The sequence below is a fragment of the Podarcis bocagei genome (assembly GCF_964188305.1).
Source record: "Podarcis bocagei genome assembly, chromosome: 5".
In the NCBI taxonomy this organism is placed as follows: domain Eukaryota; kingdom Metazoa; phylum Chordata; class Lepidosauria; order Squamata; family Lacertidae; genus Podarcis; species Podarcis bocagei.
The window spans coordinates 66021747-66037449 of NC_138129.1; the positions used below are offsets into that span (position 1 = coordinate 66021747).

Consider the following 15703-nt stretch of genomic DNA (forward strand, 5'->3'; position numbering starts at 1 on the left):
AAACAGAGGAAGGTAACCTCCTCAGGCTGGGGAACGAGGTGAAGAACAGAGCTTTTTTGCACCCTAAACTATCTTGATGCCTCTGGGTATGGTAGAAGACAATGTCCTGTCATCACTGATAAATTAAAATGCAACTGAGTCCTCTTGGATTCTACTTGTGAAATGGAGGAACATTATTTTGTCCTTCATTTCAGGTCACCCTGATCTAGACTAAAGTCTGATTAGGAGAAAGCAGCATTTTAACATATCTTGGGAGTCCTGGAAATTGATTACTTATTTTACCTTCATTTTCAGTTGTGAAGACATTTGTTATTCACTAACATTTGAGAAAATATATACATCAATGTGTGTGAAAATATTGTTCATCTTACACCTCACAGTGATACACTACTTCTGATATGAAGCAGAACCTTCTATAGGGCTGCTTGCCATAGGAGAATATTGTTAGTCATAGAAGGAGGCTATATGTACAGATTGGGTGCTCACATTTTTGTCTCTGTAGCTTACGTAGCAATCTGGGCAAATCATTTTCTTAACAAACTTAACAAAAGTAGGCTTCATTGCTGTAGTAAAAATATTGAGAGAAAGCCTTGATGACACATGTTGTTCTTACATAGATTAAAAAAGAATGGCCAGCAGTAGAGATCTAGTGTGTATTCAGATATGGTATGAATGTGTTAAAATTATTTTTCTTTACCCCCTTTTACCTATATTTTACTGAAGTATTTTTCACAGATATAATTGATGTAAATGTTTAGATGGAATAATTTCTTTTATCTTGTATCTGACAAATTTAATTTAGTTTTATACAAAATTTGTTGTTATTATTAAAATTAGTATACCACCCTTCATCTGTAGATCTCAGGGCAGATGACAACTTAAAAATACAAGATAAAAACTGCAAAATACATACTAAAAATAAGAACAAATACAAACCAATAACCCCATCCCCTCCCACAACACATCTAAAAGGGTATCAGTTGTTAATTAGTCAAAGGCCAAATGTAGTTTATTGGGAATTGTTTACCATGACATAATTCTAATCGATTGGCAATAGATAGAAAATGAAAAGTAATGCAATATATTTTAAGATCAGAGAAATTAAATAACAAATCATTTATTAGTGTATCTAGCTGCAGCTCAGCAAGTAGTTTTCTACCGCTTGACAGATTTGAGTAATTTCATGCACAGTTGAACTTTTAAAAAGCAGAGAAGTACAATTATGAATTCTATTTCTCATTTAGTGTAACTTATTTATTCTACATGATCTTGCACAGTGGAAACTGCAAATATTTCTGTCCAGAATGATGACCTTGATATTTCCTGTTGAAATAAAAATCAGTATTGGGATTTAATACTCTTGCAGAAGATTTTGTACTCTGGCATTTTACCATCAATATGTTGTTGCCAATATATTAATAAGCAGTGTGAACAAAAAGAATTAAAAAATTATGATATATTATAATTAATCCTATGTCGTATGGATGTGGAACCAGTGGCATAGCTTGCTTGCTAGTTAAATGTGTGCTGGGAAAAGGTTTACCTGTTGATGATTTATTATGATTATTGGGTGCTATCCACGTAAATAGATCCATTACTGCAAGGACTTTTGGCTATTCAAAGGAACTTCTCTCCCTCTCCTTGTGCACCCCCATATCTTCCAAAATCTGGAGCAGATTTCAAGAGGACGTCAGAGTGCTCAGAGAGAGGAGAGGGAGAGGAAGTTTGTTGCACAAGCAGAAATCCTTGCCGATAGCAAATCTATTTTGTTGGATGTTATTTACAGCTGCTAGTGTAACAATAAAAAGGTAGCAACTCTGAGTGCTGTAGCCAAATGCACATACCACTTTTGCCAGGTTATTTGAATTTAGGATTCTTTTTAAATTCAGTAATTTTAGTAAGATTAAAGCCAGTTTCTTAAACATTTAATGAGAACTGACTATCTTTGTGCACATTAAACTGACTAAAATGAATTTGCAAGACATTGGACATCACTAAAAGAGATTTTGATGATTAATGCAATGTAGGACCATTAATCTAACACTTAGGAAAGGGATGGTGAACCTACAGGCTACCAGGATCTCTGTACATTCCCTGGTATTCACACGCCTTCATTTAGGCACCACCTGACCTTCTTCAAGCCCTCTATTTACGACTCTCATTATAACAGCAGCCAAAGCATAACAGTATTTCTGTGATATTTGGTAACACTTTGGAAGTGTTCTGCTCACCTTTCTGCTGATGCTATAAAGAAGAAGCACTGTATGTCTAAAGCAGATAATCTGAATGGTAAGGATCCAAATGTCGGCAAGCTGACAGTGTTGTGTTCCGTTCTGCCTATTTCCATGAGCAGATGTAAATGACCAATGGAAAGGTGAATATTGTTTGTTTCTTGGGGTGCATGTGTTAAAGTGAAGGATAGGTGAGAATAACTGTGGTGTGTGTGGTGGCAGTGGGGGGGGGGAATGTACTGAAGCGGTACAGAAAGAAAACAATTTTCTTTTCCCTTCTGGCAGTGGGGTAACCCCCCACAGTTGATCTAGCCTGCAAAAGTAAGAGTCACATCTGCTATGCCAACCACTTTCTGGTCCAGCCCCACCCATTGCTGAAATGGATCTCCTGACAGCTTTTCACCAAGATAGTGCAGTTCTTCCTGGCGTAGGAAGGAGAAACTGAAATTTGAATGAGAAGGGCACCTAACTACAAAAACAAAGAAAAAGAATCACAAGCAAGAAGTGTAAAACCTTTGACAATGCAGATGGCAAGGTTCCCTTCAAGGAATCATGAAGGTTTAGCACTTGTATAGATGAATCACTTGGATAATATTACAGAAATTATGTAATTGCAATTTTATACTGCAGTGTTTGACATTTTCTCAGAATAATTTTAAGGTCATATTAGCTTTGTCTTTAGTCAGTTATGAGGAAAACCACCTTGTCTCTATTTCCGTAGCATGTTCTCTCAGCTTCTACTTTATGCACCATTATGACAATATTATGTTAATAGAGAAGGACATTCATTCTGGATTCTTGGTTTCTGCTCCTGAAATTCATACTTCCTGGCTACAGTCATTTAATCTTTTTGTATTTAGGTTTTTCCATTTGTAAGAACAGATATTATTTCAGAGAGTGAACAGACATGCATAGGGAAAAGTAGTTATTTGGGTAATTTGGTCCAATACACTTGTGGCTTTTAAAGGGAACCAGCATTTTGAATTGTGTTCAGAAATGGGCTGATGGCCTGCGCAGGTGGTACTGCAAGTGGGTGACCTGATCCTGCCATTTAGCAAGAGTCGGGAGCTTTAGCGGCAGAATCCTGTTTTTGAATAGTCTTTGAGGGCAATGGCAGCCCGATGTACAGCACAGTACTGTAAATCTGTTCGGATGTAACAAGTATATGTGTGACTTCTGTCAGGTCAACTACCCCAAACACAGGCTCAAGTCATGATCACTGGTTAGGTGTTTTTGACAATGTGTAATTTTTTAATAAACAAAAACAAAACAGAATGAGTTTCACATGTGCTATACAAAATAGTTTCCTGTATGAGTTTAATTAAAACTAGATGTGCATTAATAAAGATAGAGCATGAGTTCAGAAAAAAGGGTGAAAATTAAGGAGGACGTCAACTCTATACCAACTCAATAGTATTTCCAAGTGGACTTGTATAGGATAGTGCTGTGATAGACAGAATGAAATGGTATGGCTATGAGAATATGCAAGTGAATATTCACCTGTTTACTATGCTACTGATACTCATTGTGGGAAGTGAAGAAGATAAGGGTCTCAAATAAAATGTAGACACTTCCTGTAGGCGATGGGACAAGCGGAGGAAAATATGCCTAACATGTTTTCACACATTAGACTTGTCTAATAGTAGAATCCCTGTTCTTGTAATGTTTGTATTTAGAACTTATTTGCTTAATATTTCTTTATGATGAAATCTGATATTTAAAGTATTAGGAAGAATTTAAGTTTTCCTTGGGCATCCCTTTCAGTTTAGATAATAGATTTCACCATGTAAGAGTTCATTCATAAGGAAGATTTAGCCACATGTTAATCACATAGTGGTGAAGTCACAAAATCAAACATTATATATAAGGGTCTGGGCTAAAAACTAAGATTTTACTTTAGTGCTCTAGGTTACTTTCCTTCATGACTGAATGATATTATACAATATTTGGAAGAATATTTTCACTAAGTTGAGGTATTCAGAAAACATTTCCCTGCAAGGAATACTATTTTTCTCCTTTCTTTGCCCTTGAACTTGGGCCTCAATGACTTTAATCAAGCAGGAGACACCAAAATATATTTTCATCACTCTCCAAATTAATTTTAAGTTGATTAAGTAAGAAGTGCAGAAAATTTAATTTCAAATTATTTCCTAATGTTATAAGTTAGTGCTCTCTTAAGTGCCATAAGCCATTTGGTAGTTTTAGACACCTCTTCTACTCCAGCAGTTCCATCTTTTGGGCATTGAAATTGATTTTTCTCATCTTAGCATTTGAAGATCCAGAGTGTGCCCCTTGCCCCATCGCCTGGGAGAGTACAATGGCACCAACAGCAGAGGATGTGAAGGCAGCAGCTTTTCGAGCACCTGAAATGGCAGCATCAGGAGCATCAGCACGAATAGACTGTGTTGAGGTAGTTCTCCCACACTATACTATGAAACCAAAACAGTTTGGGGATACTACATGCTGATGAAGGCTGCCTTTTACTATATTGACCTTTATGCAAATGTTTGCTGTGTTTTAGCATATTCGCATTTTCTTTGCATGGTCATGAGAAGAGAATCTGCCCATGCTTGAACTTCTGCTTAGACATACACTGGTCCAATTCCCAGGAATTTTATCAATTCACAGCCATACATTTTGAAGATCAATATTACCAATTTGTAATGTAGCCAATGCAGCCACTGAAATAATAGTAGTATAATCATTAACAGAACCAACAAATTTAAAGTTGTGTTAGTTTAAATGTAGGAAAACTATAGGTAAGATGTTAAGTTTCTATTAAAGCCTTTAGTCCTGTCACTTAAAATTGCTTCTGAAAATACTTTTTTTCTCATAGCCAATTAATAACAATCATTAATGGCAGAATATCAGAAGGTCTTCTGCTAATGCTTACTTCCAAGTCAGGCGCAGGCATGTGTCTGAAAGGACACTTCAGACATTCCGGGGAAGAAGCATGAGTGATTTGTGCTGTTTAATCAAATGTTTCCAGTCTTATTTGAAGGAAACATAAATGCATATCCTGTTTGCCATAGGGCTGGTGGGGAAATGCATTGTGCCTCTGAATCAGGAGAAGGTATATCTCCCTCAGGGAATATATGCATCTCCTTTCAGTAAGACATGGAAGATGGAGAAAAGAAGCCAAAGTCACTCAAGTTTATTCTCAACACTATTCTAGACTGTCTAAAATAGCTCTGATTTGTGCAGAGACAGAGGGATAAGTCCTTTTGATGTTGTTGTTTTCCAACACAGGAGTGACTTTTAGATGTTTTCCTATATCTCTAAAGTAACTTATGATTTAAGTATGTTGTTGATTTATGTTCTTATGCTTGGATGATCTTCTGTACAGAAACTGCACTCTGTTTATAAAATTTTAAATAGGCTCTATTTTTTAGTTTGTATTAGTCATAATATCTTGATAGAAATTTATATATAGTATTGCAACAGAGATATGATTCATTAGTTATGTGCATATGTAGATGTGTTCACATGTATGTTTTTGGGTTTTTTTACTGATTGGTGTACACTTTCATTGGCACCATTTGAAGTGTGAGTTCCAATATTGAGAATGTTAGATGTGTATGTGAATATAAAGTGTAGCAGTTTTTATATTTAAAGACAGGAATTGAGTTCATATAGCTATTGCAGTGGGTGCATGTCATTAACATAGAGAACTGTAAGCTGGTTATAGGTCAAATGATATGAACAACTTTTATTTTTAAAAATTGTAGAATTCCCAGTAGCAAATGGACCCATGTTAAAAAAATTCACAAATAGAAATGACAAACTAAATCAGGTTTGAACTACCTGCACAATAACTAAATGGTACTAGTCAAAACTGAAATGTGAACAGCATTTCAGATGTCTTCTAAGGGACCTTTTCCGCCCTCCTGCAACCCTGCACAATTGCCTCTGTATGTTGGGAAGCATATCAGAAATGGGATATGAAGTATTTTCTTCAACTATGCTTCCAGTCCATTACCAGAGAGAAAGTAGCAAGAGGCTGCTCTGAAGAAGGGACTTCAGTTTTATGACATTTCCCCCCAGATAGACACTAACTGCAATATATTCTTGGAATATACAGTCCTTGCCTCTGGCTACATAGGCCATTGTGATTTGAGGTGCCTCTCCAGAGAATGGTTATACCTGATGATTAAATGTACGTACTAAAATGATAAAGTGTGAACGCAGCAAATGGATGCTTAAAATATCTGCATCATTCAGGTGCACTAAACCAGAGAGCCAAGATTCTCTGCAATTTCCTGGGCAGGATTCAGCTAACAAGTCTCTCTAGTAAAAGCAAGTATAAGGGTGCCTGCTAGCACACTGGGGCTTCCTCCCTATTGCACACCCTTTCATTGAAATTTGCTGGAGAAGGGAGGCCAGGAGATCCCCAGAACAGCACACAGGGGAAAAGAGGAGATTGTTCAATCCAGCAAGTTGAAAAGCTTGAGCTGATGGGATGATTGCCATAGTGCTACATTGAATTCCTCCCCCTGTCAAGTAGAAACTAATTGGCAAACCAATGTCTGATGTTGTGTAATTTGTTTAGTGGCCATCGCATGGGAGATGAAACTGATGAGCTTCAAGGTGAAATGTGAAGAAGCTCCTTGTCGGTTTTACCTTTAGCAATTGTTCTATTGCATACATCTTCATCAAAAATAATAATTTTGATATCACTTTATTCTGGTGTTGGATCAAACTGCAAATCAAATATGTCATTTGTAGTGTACCATTAAAGTGAGACTATTTTCACTAATTTAAAGAATGCCCAGTATATAACTTTGTAATATGTTTATTTTTCCATATGGATATTTTGATGCTTGTGCCATCTTATACTAATGAGTACATAGGATCTACTGACTTAAGTAGCTCAAGATTAATATATAATGCATATATAAGGAGTCCAAAAATATTCTGTTGCAGACTCTGTTGTATTTTTATTGAATTCTGTTGTGATTATTGTGTTTTGGAAAACCAGTAAGTTTCTAACAATGCATCACTCTTTCATATGTGCGATATTCCGGGGGGGGGGGTGTGTGTGTTCCAATCATTGAATTGTGGGAAGCAATCTGCTTTCTCTGTGACCTCCTTTTAAATTTATTATAATTATAAGTTTCTCTTAGTATCTGTGCAGTCACAAATATATGGGATCTGCACTTCCAAATACATCATTTTTTAAAAATCTAGAACTAGACATGCCATCACCCACGCCACTCTTTGGTGCTCATTCTCAAGGGTATGTGGCTCCTGCCTTCCCAGTCATTTTCTTTTCTACAGGTACAGCTGCAACATAATGAAAATATTTCTCCTGGCTATTTCTTCATCCTCACATGGCAAAATAAATAGATGATTGCCACTTATTCTTCTCTTCTTGTGATTTTATTTTGTATTTATTCTCTTTTTACATTGTGTGTTTAAATTTTGTTTGGTTTACTCATATGTCTTGTGGCATCGCTCTCAACATTTTTGCTGAATGGCTCTAAAGCTGGCTTTTCCTGCAAAGTTGCCCCATAAAGTGGGCTGAAGAAGGTTCCCCAGCTCTGCTTTATCAGGTCTAAGAAAAGGATTGAGAATTCCTCTTCAAGCATCCTTCACCTTACTTGGTCATTGGTGAAACTTACATATTGCATCTCATACTGCACATACAGATAATGGCGAATAGGACACAGGCGATCATAGACAGTAAATTGTGTTCCATAGTGGCACTGTCATTGTGCATTGCCAGCTACATGGTGTGCATATCTCAATATCAACATTTTTTGTGGGACAAGGCATCCTCCTTTTCTGGTTATCTTCCAAACAATGGAGGTGAACACGTCTCAGTTTTGTAACAGGAAGCAAACAGCAAATCCATACTCCTGACTGTATGTCAGAAACATTGACAAGCGCATCCATGGACATGCTTAGGTGCACTTCTCTGGACTGACATAGGATGCTAGAACTATGGTTCAAAACTTACCATGGCTTAGGCCTTTTTTTGGAAAAGGCAGTTGATGCCTTGGATAGAGGACAAAAACTCTGCATGACAGCTTGTGATATGGATTTGACAACACAACAGTATACAAGTTTTGCTTTGGTCAAGGTTTGCTTTGGCACAGGACCTCTTCTGGTCATCCTACCTCCCTAGCTACAGAGGCTTCCCAGCAGACCTCTTTGTACTCTGTGAAGAAAAGCTTTTCAGTTGGGAAGTTATTCAAGTGACAAAAAACATCAGACTCTTCCAGATATCAGCTTTGACTTTCTCTTCATCATTTTTCTCTTCATCATTTTGCCAGTGTTTAGCAAGTAGCTAGGGGTGTTTTTTGTTGTTGTGTGGTCTTCCCTCATTACTGGCCAGTGGCTGCTAGTGTTTGACTTTCTTCCTCAAGACAGAGTCTTTCACTTTATCCCCACCTCTCCTCCTTTAGAGGTATTGATACTCATCTAAATGGCAGCAGTGGAACAAGTACCCAGACATCAAAGATTGTGCTAAATGTTCTTAGGGGAGCTGGGGAATCTCTGTCTGAAATTTCAAGAGGTAGGTACATTCATTTGACATTCCTTCCTTGCATTCATTGATCCATTGCATCCCCTGAAAAGTGTGCAGAGGAGGGTGATTAAGAAGATGAAGGGTCTGGAAACCAAGCCTGAGGAGCAGTTGAGGGAGCTGGATATGTTTAGCCCATGGATAAGAGAATTCTGAGAGATATGATAGCCTCTTAAAATATTTGAAGGGCTGTTACATGGAAGATGGAGCAAGCTTGACCACTCCAACTTCAGACCAATTGGCCAACTATCTTGCCACAATGCTGAGTCTTCTTGACATCTTGGAACTCTGTGTAAATGTGGGGAATTCCTGTCTGGTATTAATGCACTGGCCTGAATTCATCAGAGCACTTTCCATCAATATACATTCTTATCTTTAGCATGGGCAAGAAAGAATATTCTTAGTAATCACAGCATCCTTTTTTGAGTGTACACCTTTCCTTGCATCAGTGTCAAGCTGACTAGTTGGTAGTTGCCTGGGTTTCCCCCTTTTTAAAGTTGGGGACCACATTTGCCTGCCTCCCGTCCCCAGGGACCTCACCTATTCTCAAAGAATTCTCAAAGATTATAGACAGAGGCTCTGATATTACATCTGCAAGTTCTTTTAGTATCCTCAGATGTATTTCATCAGACCCCGGAGATTTAAATTCATTTAAAGTAGCTAGGTGTTCCCTTACTGCCTCTTCTCTTTTCTTGGGCTGAAGCTCCCTCTGCATGATTTATTAGATTACACCAGGTTGGGCATCGTTTTCTTGTTATTTTCACACTTTGTCATCACTACTGCTGCCAACATCTCACCATTCAACAGTATGTTATTTCTTCTACACACATAAGTATGAGAGAAACTTACTTACTTTCAGCAACTTCCACGTTGCTTTCTGCCTCCAGCAGAAGCCAGCTGTCATAGAATGTCATGTGAACTATCCCCACACCTGTGCAATCGTGATCATCTTCCCATGAAGTCTTGAGATCCCTGAATCCATACCTATGCATGCTCATTTCTGCCTCATCTATGGCACTGATTCTATATCCCATTTCAAAGAGCAAGACCAGCATTTGGTTGCATTAGTATAGTGGTAGTTATTACTTAGATGCATGCCTTATGTAAGGCTGTTCCATAGTGTTACTGAATTTCTATAACATAAAAATGGTTAGAAGGCTCAAAAGGTTGTAAGCTGAAGGGAAAGCAGTTACCAAACCATTTTGCAATTATAAATGACAAATGGAGTATAAACCCCATATTAATTATTTAAGGCAAAGAAATGCCTAGCTCAAGCCATGCTACCATTGAATTTAAGTCTCAACTTGACAGCAACACACAAGGCTTTCAAAATAATGAAACGAAATGGCAGAAGTAGAAAGAGAAATAGCACTCGTATAACACATTTCAGTTGATATATTGCAGGCACAAATCCAAAATTGTTAATAATGAAGCATCTTATTTCAGCTTTTATTCATTCTGTGGGTTATAATAAAGGAAGCTGACAAGATACTTGGAGAAATTTGACTGACAGTTTGCTTGTCCCGTGCCTGCCCCTCATGCTTAGTTAAGGCTAGCCATAAGAATCTTGTTGGTCTGCTTTTAGCTGTGGTAATTGCCTCAGAGAAGGAACTTAACATTTAAGGAGCAGAACTTTATTTATTTTTCTAAGCTTTCAAAGAAATAAAAAACATTATTCTGTGCTGTCCCTTGAACAATGGAAAGTTCAAGACTCTTTTTTACAACATCAGTTTCCTTTTTAAAGAAGGTTCCCAAGAGGCATATGATATTTTTGTTTTCTGTTTGTTATTTACAAGTATGGGCAGATTATACATTACTCTGGAAATGTACTTGGGCAAGCAGAACTGGATTCATTAAATGTATGAGTCTTATATAAAAAACAGTACCCTTGAAACTCAAAAATGTCTTTTCCCCCTCAAGCCAGTCATTGTCCGTTAATTAGTATCTGTTGTTAATGATGAAACTACTACTAAACAAAAGACAGTATGGCTTACAAATTCCTTCATGATTTATTTTTAGTATTCACAAAGGGGGAAGTATTAACGCTGCAACATTGTTTGTGTCTCTTCTCTGTACTATTTATAAATACTGAATAATTTGCAAAATATGCTTTCAAAATATAATGACTATATAAGTTGAGTACAGAGGGATCAATGTGATATCATAGCTAACAATATATTTTTCAACTCATTAAGGATGAAACTAAATTTGGGGGCAACCCATAAATGCACTGTTCCAAAAAAAGAAAAAAAAGGAAAGCTAATCCTGTGAAAATGTATTTTATAAGGTGTAGCTTATTCCTTTAAGGGAGGCATACATCTACAATGCTTGGTTAATAAGAAATATAAACAAACTAAGATTACCCAGTCAAACCCAATTAGTAAATTTTTAGATGGTTGCTTACAGACAAGCTTTTGTTGTGGGATTGTTATCACTCACACATGCAAATTTTTCACAGCACCCATATGAAACTTGCTACCAGCTTTCTGTTGTTTTTATGCTTTTATTGTCTGTGTAGTGTGCATTACATTGCTTATAAACTTTGGGTAGTTTAATGCTAGGTACTTGGGTTTAATTGGCTTATCATTGTTATCTTTAATGAATTCCTAATGTCTGATTTGTTGTTGTTGTTTTTCATGTTACCTGACGGTTGGTTGACTGGCTGGGTCAAAGCAATATGTGAAATTGTGCCTCCCTGCCTCTTTACTCCAAATCACACAGTGCCAGGCCACTGAAAGGTGGTGACAAAGATAACTTTCACTTGGCAGAATTCTTTTTATAAGAATGCCATGCTGGATCAGACCAAAGGCCCATCTAGTCCAGCACCCTATTTTCACATAGGCCAATAAGATGAGAAACTTGCAAAGAGAGCCTGAGTACAACATCCTTCTCCACTCTTAGGATTTCCACCAAGTAGTAATAGAACATGGCCTTTATAGGACTCTTAAATAAAAGCTAATATACTGTTCATTTTTAGACCCGGTTTTAGATCTTTAGACCCGGCCAATTTGGCCAACTATCTCCCAGTCTCAAATCTGCCATTCTTGGGCAAGGTGATTGAGCGGGTGGTTGCTGAACAACTCCAAGCACGCCTGGAGGAAATGGACCATTTGGATCCCTTCCAATCGGGATTCAGGCCTCACCATGGGACTGAAACTGCCTTGGTCGCGCTGGTTGATGATCTCCGGCGGGCTAGGGACAAAGGCGAGAGCTGTTTCCTAGTTCTGCTGGATCTCTCAGCGGCCTTTGACACCATCGACCATAACATCCTTCTGGACCGTCTAGAGGGGCTGGGAGCTGGGGGCACTGTCATACAGTGGTTCCGCTCCTTCCTCCTGGGCCGTGTCCAGAAAGTGGTGGTGGGGGATGAGTGTTCAGACCCCTGGGCTCTCACTTGTGGGGTGCCTCAGGGTTCTGTCCTCTCCCCCATGCTTTTTAATATCTATATGAAGCCGCTGGGAGAGATCATCAGGGAGTTTGGACTGGGTGTTCATCAGTATGCAGATGACACCCAGCTCTACCTCTCCTTTAAATCAGAACCAGTGAAGGCGGTGAAGGTCCTGTGTGAGTGCCTGGAGGAGGTTGGAGGATGGATGGCAGCTAACAGATTGAGGTTGAATCCTGACAAGACAGAAGTACTGTTTTTGGGGGACAGGGAGCGGGTTGGTGTGGGGGATTCCCTGGTCTTGAATGGGGTAACTGTGCCCCTGAAGGACCAGGTGCGCAGCCTAGGAGTCATTTTGGACTCACAGCTGTCCATGGAGGCGCAGGTTAACTCTGTGTCCAGGGCAGCTGTCTACCAGCTCCACCTGGTACGCAGGCTAAGACCCTACCTGCCCGCGAACTGTCTCGCCAGAGTGGTGCATGCTCTAGTTATCTCACGCTTGGACTACTGCAATGCGCTCTACGTGGGGCTACCTTTGAAGGTGACCCGGAAACTGCAATTAATCCAGAATGCGGCAGCTAGACTGGTGACTGGGAGTGGCCGCCGGGACCACATAACACCGGTTCTGAGAGATCTGCATTGGCTCCCAGTACGTTTCCGAGCACAATTCAAAGTGTTGGTGCTGACCTTTAAAGCCCTAAACGGCCTCGGTCCTGTATACCTGAAGGAGCGTCTCCACCCCCATCGTTCAGCCCGGACACTGAGATCCAGCGCCGAGGGCCTTCTGGCGGTTCCCTCATTGCGAGAAGTGAGGCTACAGGGAACCAGACAGAGGGCCTTCTTGGTAGTGGCGCCCGCCCTGTGGAACGCCCTCCCATCAGATGTCAAAGAGATAAATAATTACCTGACATTCAGAAGACATCTTAAGGCAGCCCTGTTCAGGGAAGTTTTTAATATGTAACGCTGTACTGTTTTTAACACTGATTGGGAGCCGCCCAGAGTGGCTGGGGAAACTCAGCCAGATGGGCGGAGTATAAATAATAAATTATTATTATTATTATTATTATTATTATTATTATTATTATTATTATTCATTTGAGAAACGTATTCCATTTGCAGATGTTTTGCAGCATGCACTCTGATCCAGCAATTCCTTGTAAGTGCTGGAGCTAGATTGTGCATATGAACCCTCCTATCCACAAGGGCTTTCCATCTTCAGAACTGAATCTTCCATTTAAATAAATTGGGACCATCCTGTATGCCTTGGAATGCTAATCAGGCTCCTAACTGTAACTATGGAGACTTCTTGCTTACGTTATGTAAGTAAGTTGATAGTTAGACAATTTTTAGAAGACGTCTGAAGACAGCCCTCTATAAGTTTTTAATGTTTGATGTTTCATTGTGTTCTTATATCTGTTGGAAGCCGCCAAAGCGGCTGGAACAGTCACATGGGTGGGGTACAAATAATTAAATAATAAGAATATTAAAACTGATTAAAATCAGCTTTAGGGAGATTCATTTATCATAGTTTATTGTAGACGTTGCTGTTCATATACTGAAATAAAAACGAATTCCTTCATTAATTATAAACAATGTGACAAAAATGTTTGTTGTCCTGTCTAATATGTTCTTTATTCTATCCAGTATGCGCTGTCTACCTCTAAAATTTAATGTAACCGCACATGCAACCTTTGCCACTGTGTATAGTATAATTGTAGTAAAATCGTAACATTCTCATTACTGTATTATCTTTTGTTTTTTGCAGGTCAATGCACAAACTGACACAGCTAGAGAGGCTTGACATAGGCAATAATGAATTTTCTGAGTTGGTAAGAAAAACCTGTTTTAAAAAGCATAACAAAACATGTATGTTCAGTAGTGTTCAGTATATCAATGCAATTTCCCTCAGTTCCCACTATGAGAATTGTGCTGCATGCAGAAACGAGTAACTCTACTATTTTGCTTTCCATACATGTAAAAGCTGCATAGGATCCTGCTTTGCATTGGTAATAAAAGGAATTCGTGATGAAATATTTTATGTCCACAGACAGGGATAATAATGAGGGTGTACAAATAGTAAGTCTCTTATTTATGGCACATGATACTCTGGATTGTGTGACATTATGGGGAAGGGTTGATAGATATGTAGGATCTTGCTTCAGAAACCAGCAGCATCACAGAAGCTGTGAGAATAAAAGCCTTAACTCCTAATACTAAATCAGCCATTGCTTCTCTGTGCTGCTTCTTCTCAGTGTTAGTTGATCCATCCTGGTAGATGGATTTAGACCAAACCACACTCAGAAATGTGACTTGTAATATTTAACATAATCATCACTTATAAGTACAACCTTGAAGAAAATGATAAAGTAATCAGATTAAAGAACTATAGTTCTATTCTGATTTTGTTTGCAAAAGATAATCACTTGGCAATAATTAAAATATCATTTGGTTTGCATAAATGTTATATTTATAAAATATACTTTTTTACAGCCTGAGGTTCTGGAACAAGTTCAAAATCTAAAGGAATTATGGATGGACAATAATTCACTTCAAACACTGCCTGGGGTATGGATATTGTATACATTCATGTGTTGTTTAGTTTCATTTCTTGTTAATATAGGGAGAAGCAACACTGAACATGTTTTTGGACAAGGATACTAACATAATGTTGCATAGTAATGTGTAAAGAATAAACTTAAATTGATTTGTTCTGACACTGCACAACTTTGCAAAATTTCAGCTACGTATATATTTCTGTTATATTGAAAAAATATTTGAAAGATGTCATTTCCTTAACAGGTGATGGGTTTTCAATTGATCTAAGTAGCATAAGGCTCTCAGAGAGCCTTATTGCTGCTTATATATGAACAATTTTTAAAGACTATTTCTTTAGTGTGCCTCATGCATTTCACTACTGAAGGATGTCTAGCTAACAAAGCATCTGCTAATCTGACTCTCATTGCTGCTATTTCTGAACATCTAGATCTGATACAAATAACTTAGATACCATTTAGAGACCATATAATAATATTTCTAATCATTCTTCTTTGTGGAACAAGAGAATGCACTCCAGCAGCTTGTGAGACACCATCTCAACAAGAGATGAATGCTGCTTATAGACATGCTAGTTGTAGATCACACGCATCTAGAGTGGTTTTGGGGATGACAGCCAGATGAGTATATGATAACTTCTGTGTTCATATGGTAACACAGGATCATGATGTCTAAAGGGTGAAGTTGTTCTAGGAAATAGTACAGTGAGAATGTGTAGCCCCCTTGGATCTCTGGTCCTAAGTAAAGCACACACACACACACACACACACACACACACACTGGGGCCCTGCCCACTGAACTCATGGTTTATTTCTATTTTGCCTCCTCTTGTAATACAGTTTTTCCTATCTTCAGCTGTCAGTTTATTGAGTTTGGCATGGAATAAATCATTATAGTGTGAATCCAGAAGCACCTAACCCCAGAAGAAAGGCACTTCTGCTTATGTCCATTCTCCCCTTGAGCTTCAGCCCCCTCCCCAACATATCCAGTGCTGTTCTGGAGGGGCCC

The 15703-nt window shown here is 38.5% G+C and overlaps 1 protein-coding gene across 20 annotated transcripts in view; it reads left to right on the forward strand.

Moving 5' to 3' along the window:
- Positions 1 to 15703, forward strand: part of LRRC7 (leucine rich repeat containing 7) — a 205319-nt gene that overhangs the window by 102659 nt on the left and 86957 nt on the right. For 18 of the 20 annotated variants that reach the window (XR_014008043.1, XR_014008044.1, XR_014008045.1 and 15 more), the window contains 2 exons: positions 13908 to 13971; positions 14633 to 14707. Coding sequence is in view for 17 of the 20 variants with exons in the window: in XM_081193640.1 (XP_081049766.1) it covers positions 13908 to 13971; positions 14633 to 14707 (139 nt within the window). In the remaining 3 variants the exon portion in view is untranslated. Of the gene's footprint in view, positions 1 to 4498; positions 4642 to 13907; positions 13972 to 14632; positions 14708 to 15703 lie in introns of those variants that run through there. The other 2 variants (XM_081193639.1, XM_081193642.1) reach the window with 2 other exon arrangements.